At 43.7% G+C, this 15937-nt stretch overlaps 3 protein-coding genes across 10 annotated transcripts in view; 2 read left to right on the top strand and 1 right to left on the bottom strand.

Moving 5' to 3' along the window:
* ATAD5 (ATPase family, AAA domain containing 5) overlaps positions 1 to 1222 on the top strand; it is a 45734-nt gene extending 44512 nt beyond the window's left edge. Inside the window, exons 22-23 of the mRNA XM_021067456.1 lie at positions 292 to 450; positions 559 to 1222. Coding sequence (XP_020923115.1) covers positions 292 to 450; positions 559 to 637 — 238 coding nt within the window. The 3' untranslated portion in view covers positions 638 to 1222. The remainder of the gene's footprint in view (positions 1 to 291; positions 451 to 558) is intronic.
* Positions 222 to 11345, bottom strand: TEFM (transcription elongation factor, mitochondrial). Of its 2 annotated transcripts, XM_005669064.3 has the most exons (5): positions 11238 to 11345; positions 8951 to 9411; positions 6604 to 6753; positions 4101 to 4547; positions 222 to 421 (listed from the first exon to the last, which is right to left on the bottom strand). In XM_005669064.3, the coding sequence occupies exons 1-4, from the start codon at positions 11266 to 11268 to the stop codon at positions 4110 to 4112; spliced, it is 1080 nt and encodes a 359-aa protein (XP_005669121.1). In that variant the 5' UTR covers positions 11269 to 11345; the 3' UTR covers positions 222 to 421; positions 4101 to 4109. The 2 variants fall into 2 exon arrangements, with proteins under 2 accessions (XP_005669121.1, XP_003131785.1); XM_003131737.4 differs by lacking the exon at positions 222 to 421 and having other exon boundaries at positions 3459 to 4547.
* ADAP2 (ArfGAP with dual PH domains 2) overlaps positions 11333 to 15937 on the top strand; it is a 46912-nt gene continuing 42307 nt past the window's right edge. For 3 of the 7 annotated variants that reach the window (XM_005669057.3, XM_021066059.1, XM_021066056.1), the window contains exons 1-2: positions 11333 to 11403; positions 12324 to 12408. The gene's annotated coding sequence lies outside the window, so the exon portion shown is untranslated. The other 4 variants (XM_021066058.1, XM_021066055.1, XM_021066057.1 and 1 more) reach the window with 2 other exon arrangements.

The raw sequence follows: 15937 nt of genomic DNA, 5'->3' as shown, positions 1-15937 counted from the left end.
GAAGAGAAATAATGAGAAATTGGGGCAGGGGTGGGGAGTGTTGGTTAGATTTGGGATACTCGGATAACAGGGAAAGGGGTTTGGATTTGCTGTGCAGACAGCAGGTAGCCATTAGTCTTTTCAGTATGGGAGTGATGTGTTGAAAATGATACAGGAAGTTAATCTGAATTACAGTTAGTCTAGTCTAGCCCAGAAGCAGGGAGAAAGAGACCAGAAGCTGGTTGTGTTTGGGATTGTTGCATTTTTATTGGGCATTAAAAATAAAAAGTAATGATTATTTTTAAATTACAGCAGTGCTTGGAAGAGGATGGCAGTCATCAAAAGTGTATTTTCTAGCCGATCTCTCCTGAACTTGGGTAATAGACAAGCTGGTATAACCGAATATTTGCCAACTCTTCGAAACATCTGTAGGACTGAGAAGCTAAAAGAACAAGGGAAAAGCAAAAGAAGGTAAAGGTTCTGTAAAAAGAACATTTTAATAGCTACTTCAAGATTGCCAAATACTCTCATCTGATATGGATGATTAATATTAAATTTATTTCCTTGTAATTTTGACAGATTCCTGCACTACCTTGAAGGAATTCATCTTAACATTTCAAAAGAGACTATGAACACTTTGGCAGCTGGCTTCCCTTAATATTCTGCATTAACCATGCCTTGTACAGATTCCTATGTGTGGCCCTTAGGATACATTTTTATATTGAGTTTCATGGGAGAGTTTATTTCTCTTAATGTACATTTTAAAAAGACTGTATATTTTTTATTGGTATGTAAATATTTAAAATGGAAAAAATCGTGTGACACATTGTATTTATGATAATTGTGGTAGTTACTTCTTTTCTGAACTTTTTGTATTATTGGATTTAGCTTTGTTGGACTCTTTATATGTATGTGAGCTGTTTCTAGAAGATAGAGTTCACTAAATATTTCTAAAGATGTTTCAAGGCTAAACTTAGCCATAATTTTTCACTTTCCTGTTACCCTTCGTCCAGCTCTTTGAAATAAGTTGACACAACACAAAATACAAAATAGCAAATATAATCCATAAGAAAACTTCCTAGAAAAGAAATTATTCATCATTTTTCAAAAAGTAAGAGCTTCCTGACAAATTTATTTTTAGTATACTCATCCAGCATATTTTACCATGTGAATCACTGAACACTGACAAGGTGAAATCAAGATTATGAATTGTAGTTTCCATAAATCTTTTTTAGCAGCCATACAGATGTGATAACTTGTATATTTTGACAACTCCAATCATTTGTCTTGTACATTTTCCTTGTATTTTTATATCACTGATGTTTTATTTCATAAAGATATTAATGATGTTAATATAAGTATTTTGGACAAAACTGCTTTTCATTAAAACTGTAACAAAGAAGGATTCTACGATGGGATTTCTACATGAGAGCCCTTTCCACTTAAAGGTGTATTTTTGGTGAAAGTATACTTTTTAATTATAGGATTAAAAAATACATTTCAGAGTTCCTATTGTGGCTCAGTGGGTTAAGAACCCGACTAGTATCCATGAGGATGCAGGTTCGATCCCTTGCCTCGCTTGGTGAGTTAAGGATCTGGCATTGCTGTGGCATAGGTTGCAGATGCTGCTCAAATCCCTTGTGGCTGTGGTGTAGGCTGGCAGCTGCAGCTCCGATTAGACTCTTAGTCTGGGAACTTCCATATGCCATACCTGCAGCCCTACAAAAGACCACAAAAACATATTTCACTTAAAATCATTTTTGCAAAAAGGTAATCAGATGTATGTATCTGAAAAGTTCCTATTTCAAGTGTTTATAGTCTATATTAGCTTACTATTCAGTTGTATTATCTGGTGAATTACATTTTCACCTTAAGAGGTAAGTATCCTAATGTACAACTGAAAAATGTAGATGCGTGTGTGTTTACAATATTTAAATGGGAGTTCCAAATGTAATCATCTAGGAAAATATGGATATTGTAGGCTTGAATATAGGCTATATCTTCTAGATTCTGTCCCTATACAGAAGAGAGAACAAGATCTAAGGCTTTTGTTTTTTAAGTTATGTGGATTTATTTATTTATTTTACTGAATGCAAGAGTTCACAAGCTATGGAACTTTTACCTGTTGATTTGGTCTTATTAATTGAGGAACCAAAGTAAAATAACCCCCTGGAATTGTATTCAAATGGTCAAAAATCAAGAAATAATGGGAATAGGAGTTCCTGTCATGGTGTAGCAGAAATGAATCCAACTAGGAACCATGAGGTTTCAGGTTCCATCCCTGGCCTTGATCTGTGGGTCGGGGATCCGGCGTTGCCCTGAACTGTGGTGTAGGTCACAGATGTGGATCCGATCCCATGTTGCTGTGGCTGGGTGTAGGCCAGCAGCTGTAGCTGTGATTCCACCCCTAGCCTGGGAACCTCCATATGCTGTGGGTGCGGCCCTAAAAAGCAAACAACAAAAAAAATGATAACAGTATTTTCCTAATAATAGAGACACAGATAATATATATATTTGTAGGTTTAGCATAGTTTGGGAAAATATTTTCTTAGTTCTTTTATGAATTCCTGTAAGACATAAGATTTGCTTTTGTGATAAAAGTAACCAAACTTTGGTGACTTTTCAGTAGTGTCTTATCCTATGTATGTCTAACTTGGACACATTTTCACTATAGCTATTTCCAGAAATATGGAGGAAGTAAGTAGAATGTCATGCGTCTGCCATGAACCACTGGATGGTTGGTGAAACTATTTACCAAAGTTATAAAACAATAGCAAACAAGGTGGTCTGGAGGAAAGAGAATGATTTCAGATGTGTAGTGTGGGATAGCAATAGCAGTTGCAAGGTCGAGAAGCTTATGTATGTATGCAGTCACGTGCACAGAGATTTACATATGCGTGACCACAAGCTAGAGTGTGCATCAGACTCCATAGAGAGTTGGGAAGTGCTGGAGAGAGAACTTCCATGTATTTTATATATTTCTGATTATCTGAATTTTTTCCAACAAGTATTTTTCACTTTTAAAGGAAAGAAATGACTTAATAATGCTTTGACATTAGAGCGACTTGGATTCAGTATAGGTGAGATATAATGAAGGCCTGAACTAAGGCAAATATAATGGAACATTGAGAGAAGTGGGAAAAAAATTAAGCATAACCTTTTTTCAAAAGATAGTTTTGTTTGTTTTTTGCTTTTTAGAGCCGCACCCTCGGCATATGGAGGTTCCCAGGCTAAGGGTCGAATCAGCGCTATAGCTGCCAGCCTGCACCACAACCACAGTGACACCAGATCCGAGCGGAATCTTTGACTCACAGCAACACCGGATCCTTAACCCTCTGAGCAAGGCCAGGGATCAAACCTGTGTCCTCGTGAATACCAGTCAGATTAGTTTCCGCTGAGCCACAACTTGAACTTGGAAAACTGCCTTTTGGAGGCAGTGCATCAAACCACATTATACTCAGAGATGATGATTCCACAACTGTGTTAAAACGGTAATACTTAGTTTTATTCCCATGATGAGCACCATCCAGAAAATCCATTATTCCCTGTTTTAACAACATGATTATAATGCAGTTCTTCTAGTATAGATGGCATTTGCTTTTCAAGGAAGGTAACTGTTTGTTTCGGAGATTTAGGGGGCATCTTTTTTTTTTTTTTTTTTTGCCTTTTCTAGGGCTGCTCCTGTGGCATATGGAGGGTCCCAGGCTAGGGGTCTAATCGGAGCTGTAGCCACCAGCCTACGCCACAGCCACAGCAACATGGGATCCGAGCCACGTCTGCGACCTACACCACAGCTCACGGCAACGCCCGATCCTTAACCCACTGAGCAAGGCCAGGGATCAAACCCACAACCTCATGGTTCCTAGTTGAATTCGTTAACCACTGTGCCACAACGGGAACTCCGCATCTTATTTTTTAACACTTAAACCTAAAAGGCACAGAATCTCATTGATTGATTTAGCCTTGGTTTATTATTATGTAAACCATTCAAAAGCCGAAAGTCTGACTTTCAACACTAAATACACAAACTTAAGTTTTCTTCTCCATTCACACGGATGTTCAAACAGTTGGCTTTACAACTGCGGAGCTAATAAATATATTTGAAAATGTAACATACAAACCTCAGAATTTTAAGATTCAGTTTTAAAAACTGCTAATTCATAGAAGGCTATCGCTTGTAGTAATGAATCATACAACTCTTCTACTCTCTTTTGCTCAGTAGATGAAAAGAGCTGTCTGTAGCGGATGATCTTATCCGGTGGGAAGAACACCCGAGGCTCTTCTTTCAGCACCGACTCTGAGAGGAGCTGCTTCACTACCTCTTTCCCACTAGTCCGTGTATCACCAATCATCAGTTCAAAGTGCTTCCCCACTGCATTTCGATTCATGCTCAGCACCTGGTGATGGCCATCCTGGGCAAACGTTTTATTCAGTAAGGCAAACAGCATGGCTTCCATGATATGAAAATGTAACAGGATAGGAAACAGAGATGAGTTCTGAAATGACGGTCCTGTTTTTTCCAGAACATAGAGGTCAGCTTTAGGCATCTTTGAAATGACAGAAGAAATCTTTGAGGAGAAAAAAAATGAGCAGAAATAATTCATTAAGTTTTATTGTTTGAGCCCTCCTCTACCTCAGTTTTTTTTTTTTCTTTTCTTTCTTTCTTTCTTTTTTTTTTTTTGCTTTTTAGGGCCACACCCACGGCATGCGGAAGTTCCCAGGCTAGGGGTCAAATTGGAACTACAGCTGCCAGCCTACACCACAGCCACAGCAATGCAGGACCCTTAACCCACTGAGTAAGGCTGGGATCAGACACACATCCTCCTGGATACTAGTTGGATTTGTTTCTGCTGCACCACAATGGGAACTCCTCTCTGTTCCACTTCTGTTTTTAAAGTATAATTATATAACTTAAGTTATATTGCTGTGGACAAGTAATTGAAAAAGCATTTTATGGAGGAGTCAGGACAGCCAAGTTCTGGTCATGGTTTTAACAGGAACAAGCTAAGCTAAAAGAAGTCAGTGTTTACCTCCTAATTACCAGATTCTTCTCTGTACAATGAGCTTCATAATTTCTAAAATCTTCATTGGCTTTAAAACTAGACAAAACTGTTTTATTTACCTTTTAGAAAATTCTAGCATCGGAGTTCTCGTCGTGGCTCAGTGGTTAACAAATCCAACTCGGAACCATGAGGTTGCTGGTTCGATCCCTGGCCTTGCTCAGTGGGTTAAGGATCTGGTGTTGCCATGAGCTGTGGTGTAGGTCACAGATGCAGCTCAGATACTGTGTGGCTGTGGCTGTGGCCGTGGCCGGCAGCTGTAGCTCCGATTAGACCCTTAGCCTGGGAAGCTCCATATGCCGCGCGCGGGTGCAGCCCTAAGAAGCAAAATAAATAAATAAAATTTAAAAAAAAAAAGAAAATTATAGGATGGAGCATAGGGTTGGAATAACGAGCCTAGAATCAATCTCCTCTGCAACTGACTAATCACAACACAGATGCTTGATGTAACCAGTTTTCATAGGTAGAATCATAATCAGGATTATCATTACTGCCCATCTCACAAGGTTTTGAAGACTCAAATGAGGCAGTTTGAAGAATAAGTTTTATAAATACAGTGATAAAAATTCTTAACATTTAGGAGTTCCCGTCGTGGTGCAGTGGTTAACGAATCCGACTAGGAACCATGAGGTTGCGGGTTCGATCCCTGCCCTTGCTCAGTAGGTTAACGATCCGGTGTTGCCGTGAGCTGTGGTGTAGGTTGCAGACGTGACTCGGATCCCGCGTTGCTGTGGCTCTGGTGTAGGCCGGTGGCTATAGCTCCGCTTTGACCCCTAGCCTGGGAACCTCCATATGCCGTGAGAGCGGCCCAAGAAGAAATGGCTAAAAAAAGACAAAAAAAAAAAAAAAAAAAAAAAAAAAAAAAACTTAACATTTAGATGCAAACTATAGCCTTCGGAATGGATAAGCAATGAGATCCTGCTGTATAGCACTGGGAACTATATCTAGTCACTTATCATGGAGCATGATCATATGTATGTGTGACTAGGTCACCTATATAGTAGAAAGTTGACAGAACACTATAAGTCAGCTATAATGGAGATAAATAAATAAATATGAAATTCTAAAAAAAACCATTTAGAACAATATGCTTGACAACTGATTTTCTCAGTATCTGCCTTTGATTGATTGACTGATTTTGCTCTTTAGGGCCACACCCGCGGCATATGGAGGTTCCCAGGCTAAAGGTCTAATCAGAGCTAGAGCTACTGGCCACAGCCACAGCTACACCAGATCCGAGCTGCATCTGCGATCTATACCACAGCTCATGGCAATGCCAGATCCTTAACCAATCGACGAGTGAGGCCCAGGATCAAACCTGCAACCCCACGGTTCTTAACTGGATTGTTTCTGCTGCGCCACAGGGGAACTCCTATGAGGCATTTCTTGAAATAAATGATTCAATTTTAAAAAATCATGAAGTGATGGGAAACATAACAGGAATTGGTGAGTAATAAATACTGAAAGAAAATCCTTCCTTACTATTGCGTTACATTCCTTTTAGACCTAGAAGATGACCCAGGAGCTCTAGCAGGGTAGGAATTTGGAGGTGCAATGGCCTTACCTCTTCTAAATAAACAGATGATAGGTACGTTCCTTTCACCAATCGGCAACATTCACTTTGCTGCCAGTCCAGCACTGCCAGTTTACGATCCAGGTGAGCCCATGCAATTCTTCGAGTACCAGAAACAATGGATACGATACTCTTAACTGCCTAAAACAAAAAAGGGCTGGTTTAATTACAAGTGTGAACTTTTTGTTGTTTTTTGACCACTGCAGCTTACGGAGTTCCCAGGCCAGGGGGTAGATCCAAGCCCCAGTGGAAGCCTGAGCCACAGCTGAGGCAAAGCCAGTTCCTCTGACACCAGGCCGGGGGTCAAACCCCCATCCCAGTGCTCCCAAGACGCTGCTGATCCCGGTGCACCATAGTGGGAGCTCCTGGTTCTTTTCCTTAGCTCAATGATTCTCAAGTTTTAGTGTGCCTAAGAATTACTGAACCAGACTGCACGCAGTACTTCTTGGGCAAGATTTTTTCCAAGGACTTTACTGCACAGATTTCTACATACGAACTGACTTTAGAACCTAGCCCTCTAAATAAGATACAACTCCACAATAACCTGATTACAGTTTTAGCCATATATTTGAATGAAAATCCAAACTCTGAAAAAATGGTTCATACATGCTCCAGACATATTTATATGTATGACTGATTGATTTTCTGTACACTTGAAACTAATACAACGCTGCAGGAGTTCCTGTCATGGCTCAGCAGTAATGAACCCGACTAGTATTCATGAGGATGTGGGTTTGATCCCTGACCCACCTCAGTGGGTTAAGGATCAGCCATTGCTGTGAGCTGTGGTGAAGGTCAAGGACAAGGCTTGGATCTGGCGTTGCTGTGGCTGTGGTGTAGTCTGGCAGCTACAGCTCCGATTCAACCCCTAGCCTGGGAACCTCCACATGCTGCAAGTGCTGCCCTAAAAAGCAAATAAAATAAAATAAAATAAAATAAAAAAATAAAAACTATGTTCCAGATCAACAACAGCAGGAGTCTATGAGTAAACTTAACAAAATCTGCAAGTCCTCTGAAAATATATATAATATCCTCTGTATATGTGCTATTTATTTTTTCTGAAAAGAGGGTCTATTGCTTTTATCAGATTTTCAAAGTTTCTGTAATCCCCCCAAAACGGAAAATTACTGGTCAAAAAAAAGGTAATTATTATTATTATGGGATAAGAGAACATCAAGTAATGTTTCACAGGACCTAAGTTCCATTTCTCCAAGGTTTAATGTTTGAAATGCCAAGTAATTTTATTTTTATTTTTATTTTTTTTATTTTTTTGTCTTTTTGCCAATTCTTGGGCTGCTCCTGCGGCATATGGAGGTTCCCAGGCTAGGGGTCCAATCGGAGCTGTAGCCGCCAGCCTACGCCAGAGCCACAGCAACGCGGGATCTGAGCCACATCTGCGACCTATACCACAGCTCACGGCAACGCCGGATCCTTAACCCGCTGAGCAAGGCCAGGGATCGAACCCGCAACCTCATGGTTCCTAGTCGGATTCGTTAACCACTGCGTCACAACGGGAACTCCATGCCAAGTAATTTTAATATTTACTTTTTAAGATAAACTGAAAAAGGCTTGCTTTTAGAATGCTTTTTAAAAGAGCGATGGGGAGACAGAAAATAACTTTAAATCCTGATAAAGACTGCTATAATGTTCTAGTTGTTCCTTGGCTGCAACTCATCTTTTTTTTTTTTTTTTTTTGGTCTTTTTGCCATTTCTTGGGCCGTTCCCGCAGCATATGAAGGTTCCCAGGCTAGGGGTCCAATCGGAGCTGTAGCCACCAGCCTACACCACAGCTCACGGCAATGCCGGATCCTTAACCCACTGAGCAAGGCCAGGGATCAAACCTGCAACCTCACGGTTCCTAGTCGGATTCGTTAACCACTGCGCCACGATGGGAACTCCTACAACTCATCTTCGAATCTTCATTTCTCACTACTCCCAACATAGCCCTCAGACCAGGCAGATATCTCCTCCACATTCCTCTTCAACAAGTCCTGCACAGACCTATTTCTCTACATTAACTGTTCTTTCTTTCTAGAATGCCTTCCTCTTCCTGCTAGCCTACTTCTCTCTCCGTGGTCGAGGATGAGTTCTTCTAGTAAATGTTCCCCTGAAGTCACAACCCACAATTCTCTCCTCTAAATTGCTCATTTGCTACCTGTGCATCTCATTCTTTGAGAATAACCATATAACAAATTACCTGTTTACATGTGTTATCACTGGGCCCACCAACTAAACTATAGTCTGCCTGAAGAACCGTGTCTTAGTGCCCAGAATCGTGTTTTGCAAAGCAGGTTCTCAAATATTAAGGCAGTATAAGACATTCAGAAAAAGGGTATACCTGAAGTCTCTCTCTTCCTATTTCTGGTTTGATGAGCTTTCTCAAGAGCCGGTTTTCCTGTGACTTTTTCTTCCCTCCAGTCTGTGGATTAAGAATGGAGTTACAAACTTGAACGGTGGTTTTATACTGGAACAAGGGCACATGCATTAAACTCTCCAAGTTCTGAAATGGCCCAAACTTTTCTCTGTGCTCTACAATATTGATGGATTTTCTTCCACGAAGCAGTCTGAAAGCTTCAAGTTCTTTATTAGATGCTGTGTTCAACACGTGCAAGATGGAAGCCTGCTGTTCTGAAGAGAAGAGCTTGTCAAGTGCCTTTTCAGATTCCTTTGTATTTTCATCAAAAAAATCGACATAGGGAATAATTTTCTTTGGTGCAGTGGATTTTTTCCGACAGCAAGAATTATGTAGGGCCTGGAAAAAGAATGACCCTAATGGAACTGGACAACATCTCCACCTCCCTAAAAGGAAAATTGAGCAAAATGTAAGTTGAGACGTCTTACTTACTTTTAAGTAAGTTGTAGCCTAACCAGAGCCTTTGCAAAGCGACACCGACTTTCCCATAATTTAAAAACTAATGGAGAGAATTCCCATTATGGCTTGTTATGGCTCAGTAGTAATGAACTCGACTAGTATCCATGAGGACATAGGTTCCATCCCTGGCCCCTCTCAGTGGGTTAAGGATCTGGCATTGCTGTGGCTGTGGTGTAGGCTGGCAGCTACAGCTGATTCCACTCCTGGTCTGGGAACTTCCATATGCCATGGGAACAGCCCTAAAAAGAAAAAAGGACAAAGTACTAATGGAAAATCCCTTGTGGCACGCAGCTGGTTAAGGATCCTGGGTTGTCACTGCTGTGGCATGGGTTGGACACCCGGCCAGAGAACTTCCACGTGCCCATAGTGCAGCCAAAAAAAAAAAAAAATGGAACTATTAGATCTTATTCACAAGAAATATATTCTATTTTTGTGGATAACACCTAAGTTTTACTACCTAGAAATCTTATGTCCACATGAAGAATGTATTTATTTATGGGTTTTATTTGTTTTTTTGGGTTTTGTCTTTTTAGGGCCGCACCCATGGCATACAGTGATTCCCGGGCTAGGGATTGAATCGGAGCTACAGCTGCCCACCTAAGCCACAACCACAGCAACACAGGATCCAAGCCACCTCTGCAACCTACACCACAGTTCACAGCAATGCCAGATCCTTAATCCACCAAGCAAGTCCAGGGATGGAACCCACAATCTCATCGTTCCTAGTCAGATTCTTTTCCACTGCACCATGACAGGAACTCCTTGTGTAGGTATTTTTAAGAGCTTTCATTTTTGGCCACCTTGCGGCATATTCCTGGCCAGGGACAGATCTAAGCCACATTTTCGGCAACTGCCGGATCCTTAACTCACTGTGCAGGCCTGGGGATTAAACCCGCCTCCCAGGGTTCCCAAGAGGCCACCACTCATGGCCATCCCTGTGCGCCACAGCGGGAGCTCAAAAAAGCATGTTTTTAAAACAATGATTCGGGAAGTTCCCCTCCTGGCTCAACCAAACGAATAGGCTAGTATCCATGAGGATGCGGGTTGAATCGCTGGCCCGGCTCAATGAGTTAAGGATCCAGCTTTGCCTTGAGCTGTGGTGTAGGTCGCAGACAAGGCTGGGATCCCATGTGACTGTGGTCGGCAGCTGTAGCTCCGATTGGACCCCTAGCCTGGGAACTTACATATGACGTGGGTGCCGCCCTAAAAAGCAAAATAAAATAAAGCAATGACTTCAACTGTTTAACATTTTTTGAAATTTTAACCTTCAAGAAATCTTTTTAACAATATTTATCTTCACTAGTTTCTCATCCAGTGGAACCAAATGAAACTGAATTTCATAGGTTTATAAGAAATATTTTAGCTGTTAAATTTACAGACGGTTTTTATTTTCTTCTGTAACACGTTTTAAGATTTCTACTATGTCTCTATTTCCACAAAGAAAAACCTTATAAGAAGCAACTTTGTAAAACTAACGTAAAGTTTTACATTATGGCCACAGAAAAATAAGGCAGCCAGAAGAAAACAAGCAGCCTTTAGAATCTGACCCCTCTGCCCTTGGCCCTGTCTGAGGAGTCACTCGTGGACCCCCTACCCCACAATCGCTCCGAGGATCGGCGAAAAGAACAGCCCTGTCAACACAGCAGGGATTCCAACAGTGAGTCCTGGACACATAATCTAAGGAGGGCAAAAAGCTCCAAGACCAGGGGCTAAGGACAGACGGGAAATTCACCCAGTATTCCAAGCACCCTACCTCCCGCCAAGAGGAGACTAGGGACGTTCATCTTCCACGTTACAGCAGTAGGTTCCCACGCTCGCGTCTTCCGCCACTGACTTCCGGTTACTGCGTGCTTCGCCCAAAAGGGCCCGGCCTTTCAGCGGAAAGGTTCCGGCAGAAGCGACGTTCCGCCCGGGCCGAGGTACTTCCGGGTGGGCTGTGGGTTGCAGCTCCGCTGCGCCTCCTGGCAGACGCCGTCAGGGCCTGTGCTGGAATCCCAGACCCTCGGTGCGCCGTAGGCACCATTCCACTGAGTCCGGGAAACAGTCTCGCCCCCACCTGCCCCTAAGGGCAGCTGTGCCGAATCTCTGGGAAGAGAACGGGGCGGGCGGGGGGGGGGGGGGGTTAGCCCGTGTTTGACTAAATCGCTACCTGGGGGAGACTCCCTAGAGAGTACATCTAGGCATATAGATTGATGAGCTTCTAGTGGGGTCCTGCCTGGGGCGGGAGGAAGAGAGTCTGGCAGGGGAGTGTAGGCAGGAGCATACGTAACCATATCACCCAAGTGGAAAAACTGGGACAGATACCAGTTTCCGAAGCTTAAGGAAACTGCCTTGAAGACAGGCCGTCAGAGAAGTATCCTATTTGGAAGGGATGGAGGGAGATGAGGCCAGCACCAAATTTGGTTGGGCCCCAAATGCAGAATGGAGTAGCTGAATAGTTCCACCACGTAACTGGAAGTCAGGGGACTTTGTAGAGTCTGACTTGAGATGTGTTTCTCAAAAACACGTGGCAGCCTTACCACGTCAAAGTGTGAGGCTGGATTAAGATGAAGAGCCTGGAGGCAAACAGCCTGGCAGCAAAGAGACGAATCTGGAAGCTGTCGTATCTGCTCAAGGGACAGGCAACCGTAAGGAATTAAACCTGGGAAGTTCTATGATCAGGCTGCACAAGATGGCTGTTCTCTTTCTTGTTGTTCTGTGGTGGGGTAGGGGTGGGATGCACCCAGAAGTTTGTGGGCCAGGGATCGACCTGAGTCATAGCAGCAGCTCCAGCCGCTGCATCCTTAACCTGCTGCTCTACAAGGGAACTCCAAGATGGCTATTCTCTTACTGTCTGTAGGTGTGCTGCTCTACCAGTCTCTGCTTGCCGACACCCTGCTCAAGTGGCCGACCTTCCTCCTAATCATAGAGCCTAATCAGTAAAAGTAAGTGCCTGCATACTTTTCCCCTTCCTCAGCTAGTGATTGTTTTAATCTATAGATAAGGGCAGTGAGGGGCAAGGCGAGCTCCTCTGCTGGTTTCTCTGGTAACCTCTGAGCCACCTGAAGTTATTTTCTTTTGTAAGTGGTAACTTGTCCCTGCCACACACCCAGTGAAGACTGCTGCCATGTCCTGCCCTCCTTGGTGGGGTGCTGTTCCAGAACCTTATGCTTCAGATGTGTAAGACACCTTGTCCGTTAAACCCACTGATGTCTCTGTTGCCGACCCTGGGCTCTTTCGTGAAAGGTGGAGTGATTTTAGCTAATTTTTTGAAAAACAGGGAAGCAAGGAGGGAGGTGGATTTTGGAGGGAAAGGTAGTGGGTTTGCCTTTTTATGAGGCAGCAGTGTCTTTGAGGACACTAAATATTTCTAAACTCCAGGGCTTATTCTGCTTAATCAGGTGTTAATGAGTTGAAGGTTATCCCTCAAAAGAGATAGTTAAAGTCTTACTCTCAGTACAACAGAATGTGACCTATTTGGAAAGAGGGTCATTGCAAACTGAGTTAAAATTAAGATGAGGTTACACGGAGTTCATTTTGTGGCTTAGCAGGTTAAGAACCAGGCTAATATCCATGAGAATGTGGGTTCCATCCCTGACCTCACTCAGTGGGTTAAGGATCCAGCGTTGCGCTGAGCTGTGGTGTAGGTTGCAGATGCAGCTTGGATCCCATGTTGCTGTGGCTGTGCCGTAGGCCGGAGGCTACAGCTCCGATTCGACCCCTAGCCTGGGAACCTCCATATGCTGCAGACATGGCCCTCAAAAGCAAATAAATAAATAAATAAATAAAATTACACTACAGTGGGTGGAGGGCAGCTAACTCAGTATGACTGGTGTCCTTATAAGAAGACAACCCTGTGAATGCATGTGAAAATGGAGGCCGAGAATGGAATAATGCGTCTCAAGTCAAGGCCCAGGATCACCAGCAGGTCACACACACCGCAACCTGGGAGACAGCCATGGAATAGATTTCCCTGCAGAATGAACCAAGCCTGCTTGCACCTTGATTTCAGGCTTCTAGCCTCCTCACTGTGAGAGTGATACCGGAATCCAGGTTCTCGTTCGCGGCCGTCGAAGAATGAGCTCCTCGAACACACATGCAGCAAGCAAGCAAACCTTTATTAAAGGAAAGCAAATAGCTCCCAGGGCTGCAGGAGGGGGGAGAAGAGCCCCCTTTCTCTATTGTCCTATAAGGGTTCTTATTCCTTAAAGATGGGGGCGGGGTACCAACATGGGATCCAGAAAGATGTGGTTTTCTCCCATTGGCCTTGTTTAATTACTTCTATCAGTCCTTATCAGTAGGGTCTTAGGGGTGGAAACGTCCTGTAAGTCTCATAGTTTCTTTGCCCTTTTCTTCCCATAGACTGGGTCTCAGGGGATTAGGGATTAAAGTCCATCTGGGCGTAGGTACACTCCCTGTAGTCAACAGGGCCTGTGGAGTTGTTACTCCCTGGAGCTCTTACACCACAAATGCTAATCAATGGCCAGATCAAAGAATGCATCGGAGCCCACGCTCCTACACTGACTACCTGAGTTACTTATTATTCTTCCTCAAGAGGATAAACTTCTATGTTTTCAGCCACCCAATTTGTGGTGCTTTGTAACAGCAGCCCTCGAAAAACCCTGGTGATCGATGCTTTCAGAGACGACGTGGTTCACGGGTAATGTGCAGCAAATAAATGACTTGCTACCCGCACCGCCTTAAGACAGTTTCTCATCCTCTCTCAACCTCAGCTTCCTCCCTTGTGAAATGGAGATAATGGTACCGGCTTCACACTGCTTAAGAAATCCCGCTTAGAGGATTTCTCCATAGAAACTGGATGCAGAGAACTAGGCATGTTACTTCCCCTGTTACCTCTTTGGAGCTAATTATTACTGACCTTGAGGGTAAACGCCCTCATTCCTCACAGCAGTCACTCAGAATTACTTTGACCGGAGTCTGGAAGTCGGAAGAGGCAACCGCTAGGCACGACTTACTGTCAATCACAGCGTCAGTGGGTTCAAAATGAAAGTCGTCGCCTTCCCCAGAAACCGGCTCCTCACTTCCCTGTTCTGTGGCCCAGATGCAGACGCCCCCGGCTCCTCCCACTCCAATGTCTAGCCCATTATCTAGTTTCTGTGTTTTGACCATGACCCAGGACACATTGATGTGCGTGTGAAACAAAACCTTTCTTTAAAATTACTTGTATTTTGGAGTTCCCATCGTGGCTCAGTGGTTAATGAATCCGACTAGGAACCATGAGGTTGCGGGTTCAATCCCTGGCCTTGCTAAGTGGGTTAACGATCTGGCGTGGCTGTGAGCTGTGGTGTAGGCTGCAGATGCGCTCAGATCCTGCGTTGCTGGGCTCTGGTGTAGACGGTGGCTACAGCTCCGATTCGGCCCCTAGCCTGGGAGCCTCCATATGCCGCAGGATGGCCCTAGAAATGGCAAAAAGACAAAAAATAAATAAATAAAAATAAAACCTTTATTTCAAGTTTTTTTGAGGGGGCTACATACAGAGTTTCCTAGCCGCAGCTGAGATGCTGCCAATCCCATTGTGCCCCAGTGGGAACTCATATTTCAAGGTTTTTAAAAAGTTGATCTGCTTTTAAACCTGCAGGACATTGGCAGAGATGTCTAGTGGATGGTTAGATGTGAAAGGGAGAGGACTGTGCCATGCCATAAACAGATGGCTCTTTATCCCGTGAGAAGGCATGGGCTGGGCCAAGGGGAGGGGCAGCGAGAAGAAAGCTCAAGAGTCCTGGAGAGGACCCTGGGAGCACCAGCATTGGGGATGAGGAGAGGATTCAGATTCCCCATAAGATGGAGAAGCAATGTTCAGAGATTTAAAAGGAAACAGGACGAAGTCAAGTTAAAAAAAAGGCAAAGGGGAGTTCCCATCGTGGCTCAGCAATAACGAACCCAACTAGTATCCAGGTGGATGCAGGTTCAATCCCTGGCCTCACTCAGTGGGTTAAGGATCTGGTGTGGCTGTGAGCAGTGGTGTAGGTCGCAGATGCAGCTCGGATGCAGTGTTGCTGTGGCTGTGGCGTAGGCTGGCGGCTATAGCTCCGATTCAACCCCTAGCCTGGGAACTTCCATATGCCTTGAGTGCAGCTCTAAAAATACAAGAAAGGAAGGAAGGAAAGAAAGAAAGACAAAGGAGATATAATTTTGAGAAGGGAAATCGTCTTTTTTAAAAAACAAGGTTAGGAATTCCTGCTGTGGCGCAACAGGATCAGTGGCATCTCTCAAGTGCAGGGACTCAGGTTTGATTCTCAGCTAGCACAGTGGGTTAAGGATCCAGCATTGCTGAATCTGTGGCATAGGTTGCAACTGCGTTTCAGATGCCATTCCTGGCACAGGGGCTCTGTATGTCACAGGATGGCAAAAAGGTGGGGGGTGTTAATTGAACCACTAAATTGATACTAATCTCATGATTCACTCCGTGTGGTATCTTGCAGTTTAAAACACATGAAATTCTTGGAGTCCCTG

This window comes from Sus scrofa, chromosome 12 (assembly GCF_000003025.6).
Source record: "Sus scrofa isolate TJ Tabasco breed Duroc chromosome 12, Sscrofa11.1, whole genome shotgun sequence".
Classification (NCBI taxonomy): domain Eukaryota; kingdom Metazoa; phylum Chordata; class Mammalia; order Artiodactyla; family Suidae; genus Sus; species Sus scrofa.
Note: the sequence above shows the minus strand (reverse complement) of the source record. Positions and strands in the feature narration are given on the sequence as shown.